Here is a 6287-nt window from a genome sequence, read left to right on the forward strand (position 1 = left end):
GCCACCACCACCGTCGTCCTCGCTAGACAACAAGAATATACTGCGCCGGTGCGCCCCACACACATCTCTCTCCCTCTCTCTCATGTTTCCTCTCCGTTAAAGCTGCAAGCTAGCCTCGGCGGTTCCGCCGGTGGTCATACTCAACGATTTGGAAGAGCTGATGCGTACACTTCTCATCGAGTTGCGTGATCTAGTACTGCCATTTTGGTGGTCAATTGGACCAAACTTTTCTTTCACTAGCTTACCTCTTTTTCTTTACCCGCGCTGTGCCTTTCATGCTCTTGTCACAAACTTGGAGTACCGGTCTGCTTTTCCTTTGAGCAGAGCGATACCCTGCCTGCCCCGTATAAAACCAGCCGAGCCTAGGCCACCCTGGGCAGATACGTAGTAGACACTGAACAACCCGCCATCTTCGGCTAGCTAGGCAAGGCATCATCTCACGACAACCCATGAGGAAGGGCAGCGAGTGCACGAGAATCAGCCCGGAGATCACCACCAGCGGCGGCAACCCCATGTTCTCCCGCCAAGCGAGCAGGTCCGACCACCACGGCCGGACGGCGCAGTCGTCCGGCCGGGACACGCCGAGGCAAGCGCGCGGCGGCTGCCGCCTCCTGAGGAGCGCGCGGTGGACTGCCGCGAGGCTCTGCCGGCGCGCGAAGGTGAGCGTCGTCACGGCGTTCCGGTCGGCGCCGAGCAGAAAAGCAGGTTCTCCCGGTTCCAGTGCCGCTTCGCGCTCGCCGGAATGCACGCCGGCAAGGAACAGCAGCAGGCGGCAGTCCGGTCCGGTGGTCGTCGTCGACGACTCCCACAAGAGCGAGGCGGTGGAGGAATGCATCAGGTTCATGAACTCCTCGTCCAGGAAGTACCGGTAGTACTGTTTTGTGGTTCGATCTACACCCTGTGTGCGCGGATGCTAGCGTCCTCCCTTGTAATTTCTCCCCATTTTGGCCTTTCATCTATGTGCGCATCTGATCTCATGTGCTTGTGGAAAATCATACGTACGGCAGCCTGCTTCTTTGCTCTTTGCGTGCTCTGAAATCTCTCGTTTTTACGTTTGTGCTTGTCAATATTCGTCACCTTATCCGAGCGCTGCCATCGACATAAGCTTTCTGTGATATTTTCAAATTCCGGAGATCGTGCTGTTAATTTTGAATCGCACTATGAGCAATCACTATTTTTTAAAACGTGTTAGCAAAAGATTTGCCTCCATCCATTAGTTAAGAATGAGTGTCATGATATGATAAGTTTCAAAGTTCAAGAACAATAAAAAGGATTTCTCTCCCAAAATTACACGACCCAAATGCTTTGCTCCCGCGGCGAACCAAAGCCTAAGCTCCGTTTTACCACCTCCATCCGAAAGCTAAAGACTTGTATTATTTTAAAAAGTCAAACTATGTAAAGTTTAACTTAGATTTTACAAAAATTATTAACATGCAAAATACAAAATTAATATCATTAAATAAATAATAAAATATATTTCGTATGGTATCTACAAAATATTATATTTGTTGATAGATTGTTCTAAAAGTTTAGTCAAACTTTACTTGATTTGACTTTTCAAAAAAAAAATCTTAAGCTTTAGGATGAAGGTAGTAATGGATGGAAGTAGAATTGGTGGTGGAGCAGATTTGTTGTTGTACACTCAATTTTTTTTTGCTTCTTTCAAACCATCCAACTTATGAGCATGATGATGAAGGCCATAGTTTTTAGGCTTGAAGAAGTCACCAAAGTGACTATTTGATGATGAATGCCACATGAAGGAGGCCATGGAATACACTACATCTTTTGTTTTTTTATAAAAGAACACAGCACTTTATTGACCAGGTAGAATTAATATAAAGAGTCTTCCGGATACAATCCGGTGCAAAATCATAAATGAAGCCTAGGCTACAAACATCACAAATTCTAGCAGGAATGTGCGCCACCTCGTTGAGAAAACGTCTAACATGTCGAAAGGAGAGCGGGGGGAAGGTCGCCAGCCGACACTTCATGGCCATCACCATTATGCACACCTCCTTTATTCTTTTTATAGGATGTTTTAGCAACTTAAATTTCTATGGAAATGGAAAACTCTGGCATCCACATCAATGGATGCATACAACATTTGATTATATTATTAAAGCATGTCTTACATAACAGTTCATGAATCACAAAGAGTTGGTACATGCTACATGAGCCATCGAAAGAACCTTTGAACCCGTCGCCTTGGTATCAACATGCTAGTCGTCTACCCGCAATAAAACATGTTAGTTTTCTATCAAATGCTTTAGCAGCTTAATTGACTTTCCAAAAAAAAAAAATACAACACGAAATGACTATTATGAGTCGACTCGCAATTAACTTCTTTCTCATTCATAGTTGTAACTCATGTTGGAACTGATGACTTGAGTACGAATAACGAAATAATCCGACGGTATATTTCTCTTAGTTTTAACCGATGTTACAATTCATGACTAGCACATATCGAAGCATTTTTCGCAGCTGCAACTGATTTGTAAGTACTCCCTCCATACTGGTTTACTGCGTAATTACGCATTTCGAGAAAAAAAAATTGACTGCAAATTTAGTTAATAAAATATAAGATATATGCCATATAAATTATACCATTGGATTCATATCCAAAAAAAAGTTTCCAGTAGTATAAATTTTGTGATATATATATCATATTTTGTTGATCAATTTTTTTTCTCGAAATACTTTATACTGCCCCATGGTCGAGGAAATTTACGGGAGACAAGATCTTTTTCTTTAAGTTAAGATATCATTTTTTTTTCTTACGATAGCTACTGAGGCAGCACTGCAGCAGGGTACCTCTTCGTACAAACACTGTAGTCAGGCAAAAAAAAGAGAGGCGGAAGCTCTAGTCGAGTAATCTGTACGCCACCGATGGTTTGTACATTTCGTCCTCTACAAGTTCACGAAAAAAAAGGTGCAGCGGAAAGCATGCTCAAGTGCCCGAGCGATAAATCTTCTGACCAACCATTTGAGACGTGTCTGAACTGTGAAAAGCTGGTTAGAGGAAAACAACATGGTGTGAGATTAGAGGCAACACCTTCAGTTCGACGGGCAACTGATTCCATGCCACACGTAACAAATTAATAAGAAGCTTTTCCTATCAAGTCCCGTAAACTTAAGAGACACAACATAGCATTCGCGATGACCATATTCATATCAATTGCCAAAAGAAGAAATCGAACGAAACGATTCCAACTATTCCAGATATGTGATTGCCAGCGGCTGGGTCAATCCCCCTTGCAGAGCTAAGTGTAGTCCGTGTCAGAAGAAAACAGAACGAGGTGGCGCATGTGCCTTGCACACCACGGAAGACGGGCCAAACTTTCTGCTTTTGACGTTTCATGTCTCCAACTTGCATTAAGGGCATCTCCAAGCGTTGAGCCGTCCGTTTTAAGTAGTTTGGGTGGTCGCGCGGACACACGAATAGCGTCCCACGTCCGCTTGTTCATTTGGAACACACGCTGCGCCCAACGCAGCGACCACCCTTTGCCCATTTAACCTATTTCTTTTGAAAATAGGCCATTTAGCCACACATATTTATAAATAATATCTAAAAATATAAAATAATAATAAATAATATAGAATAATATCAAATAAAATGCAGCATGGTCAAGAAACGAAATGTGCCATAGTTTGAACTCAATTTGTGCGCTCGAGGATTCCCTTCTGCATCTTCTCGAACCAAGTTCTCTTCACCTCATTTATGGTGGTCAAGTCGGCGTTCATGATCATGTTGTCCGCGGCTTGCCGTTTCAGCTCAATTTCCTTCTCCTTCAACTCCACCTCTTTGGCCCTTGCCGTTGCAATGAGGGCATCTCCAACGGGGCGACGCATATCGGACGCCCAAAAGTGGTCGCGAGCGTCCGTTTGCGTGCCCCACGGACATATTTTGTCCGCGCGTCCGTTTGCATCTGAGTGTGCTCCCAACGGGGCGATCTATTTTTAGATTTGCAACATATTTAGAAAAAAGCATAGACAGTAGAACATTCAAACTATACAAAGTAACTTGTATTGCATAAGTGACTTTGCGGGTGTCTGTCTCTCCCACCATAGTGAAGATTCAATCTACTCTTTCTATTGACAACACTAGTATCACCGTTGTGGTTCATGTTCGTAGGTAGATTGGATCTCACTTGAAAACCCTAAACACGTAAAATATGCAAACCAAATTAGAGGCGTCTAACTTATTTTTGCAGGGTTTGGTGATGTGATATGGCCATGATATGATGATGAATATGTATGAGATGATCATTATTGTATTGTGGCAATCGGTAGGAGCCTTATGGTTGTCTTTATATTTCATGTTGAGGTATTATTTCAAAGTAGTTGTAATAATTGCTACATGGGAGAACAACCATGAAGACGGCGCCATTGACCTTGACGCTACGCCGACGATGATGGAGATCATGCCCGTTGATGATGGAGATCATGTTCGTGCTTTGGAGATGAAGATCAAAGGCGCAAAGACTAAAGGGTCATATCATATCACATATGAATTGCATGTGATGTTAATCCTTTTATGCATCTTGTATTGCTTAGATCGCGACGGTAGCATTATAAGATGATCCCTCTCACTAAATATCAAGATAATAAAGTGTTCATCCTTATTATGCACCGTTGCTAAGACTTGTCGTTTCGAAGCATCACGTGATGATCGGGTGTGATAGATTCTACATGTGCATACAACGGGTGCAAGCAAGTTTTGCACACGCGGATACTAAGGTTGCCTTGACGAGCCTAGCATGTACAGACATGGTCTCGGAACATGGGATACCGAAAGGTAGAGCATGAGTCATATGAATGATATGATAAACACTTTGAGTGTTTACCATTGAAGCTACATCTTTTCTCGTGTAGATCGGACTTGGTGTAGTGGATTTGGTTCGTGTGATCACTAAGACAATACGAGGGATGTTGTTTTGAGTGGGAGTTCACCTAGTTAATTTAATAATTAATAGTAAACTCTAATTTATCCTGAACAAAGTCTAAATTTTATTTGAATTAAATTTTGTAGAATTGGCATCCATTTTTCTACTTTACGCTAGGCTTGTAATTGAGATAGAAATACTGTTAAATCTGATAAGTAACTTTACGGACTGGTACTGTATTGTTAAGGAATCAAGAAATGATTAAGTCTTATAGCAAACTTTTGGTAATCCTCAAATTGCTGATTCGAAAAGCAATGGTTTCAATTAGTATCTAAAATTATCCTGTCTCTGTAAAACTTGATGTTCACATCCGTTTGAAAAGTAAGGAGCTGAAAAGTTTGTTTTTCAGAAATAAGAAAGGTATGAGATATATGTGATATCTAAGACCTTATTACAAGATAATAGAATATAATTTAGTGAGACTACATAAACTCATAAACGCTAGGCGTCCCGATCCTCCAACTAGTTGGGCACTAACATTATTCGCATATCCATTTAAGCCATTGTAGCTTCATCATGAAGTTGTCATGATTTGATGGGTAAAATTATGAGTGAAATTGTTCATTACATTAAAAAGTTACTAATAGTGAAATCCGGAACACTTGTCATGTGATGATCAACTTCAAAGTGCGAACCTCAAGGTTATTAGTATTTGACCAACAAGCCTAGAAGTTATTGATGTTGAAGTGTTTTCAGAAATATGAGGAAAGTCGAAAGAGAAACTACAAAAGGATTTTGGCAGAAAGAAAGAAAAGACTAGAAAGTCTAGCTCAGGTGTATATAGATGATATACATGTTATGAATGTATTCTTTGATTGGTCACACAATGGAATTCTTGGGTATAAGTACCATATTGGTTGGTATGAGATGTCATACAACACAACGCAATACAAGAATACAATGGACTAAGTGACTGATAAGGAATGTGGTAATAATGCACGTCTGGACAAAATAAAGTGTTATTATGTTCGTCGTTGGCATTCTACCTAGCCCTTCAGATATATAATAAAGAACTTAATAATTTTTATTTAGCTCTGGTCAAATAAAAACAATGAGTTGTTCAAAGTTATGACCGTACTCCATATACGATGGATAAGTTATAAATGTTAATGGTGAAACACACATGCATAACACTGACGCTAAAATGTCATAAGGCAAATTATTTGAATTCCACCTATTAGTGGAACCGCCATTTAGGTCATGTTAGAAAGGAACGCATGAAGGAACTCCATGCAAATGGATTTTCGGAGTCTTTTGATTTTTGAATCGTTTGGCGCTTGCAAATCTCTTCTAAAGAGAATGACTGAAATACCGTTCATAGGCCAAGAGTTGAACGGGAAACTA

The 6287-nt window shown here is 41.1% G+C and overlaps 1 protein-coding gene across 1 annotated transcript; it reads left to right on the forward strand.

Annotated features, from left to right (window-relative positions):
* Positions 1 to 323: 323 nt before the first annotated feature.
* On the forward strand, positions 324 to 1024 carry LOC127338694 (uncharacterized). The gene has a single exon (XM_051364714.2). It carries the CDS (start codon positions 450 to 452, stop codon positions 870 to 872), a length of 423 nt encoding a protein of 140 aa, XP_051220674.1. The 5' UTR covers positions 324 to 449; the 3' UTR covers positions 873 to 1024.
* Positions 1025 to 6287: the final 5263 nt, after the last annotated feature.

The sequence above is a fragment of the Lolium perenne genome, chromosome 3 (assembly GCF_019359855.2).
Source record: "Lolium perenne isolate Kyuss_39 chromosome 3, Kyuss_2.0, whole genome shotgun sequence".
In the NCBI taxonomy this organism is placed as follows: Eukaryota; Viridiplantae; Streptophyta; class Magnoliopsida; order Poales; family Poaceae; genus Lolium; species Lolium perenne.

What these genes read in the sequence shown, in the direction of transcription:
- LOC127338694 (XM_051364714.2), top strand. Translation starts at nt 450, where the DNA reads ATGAGGAAGGGCAGCGAGTGCACGAGAATCAGCCCGGAGATCACCACC.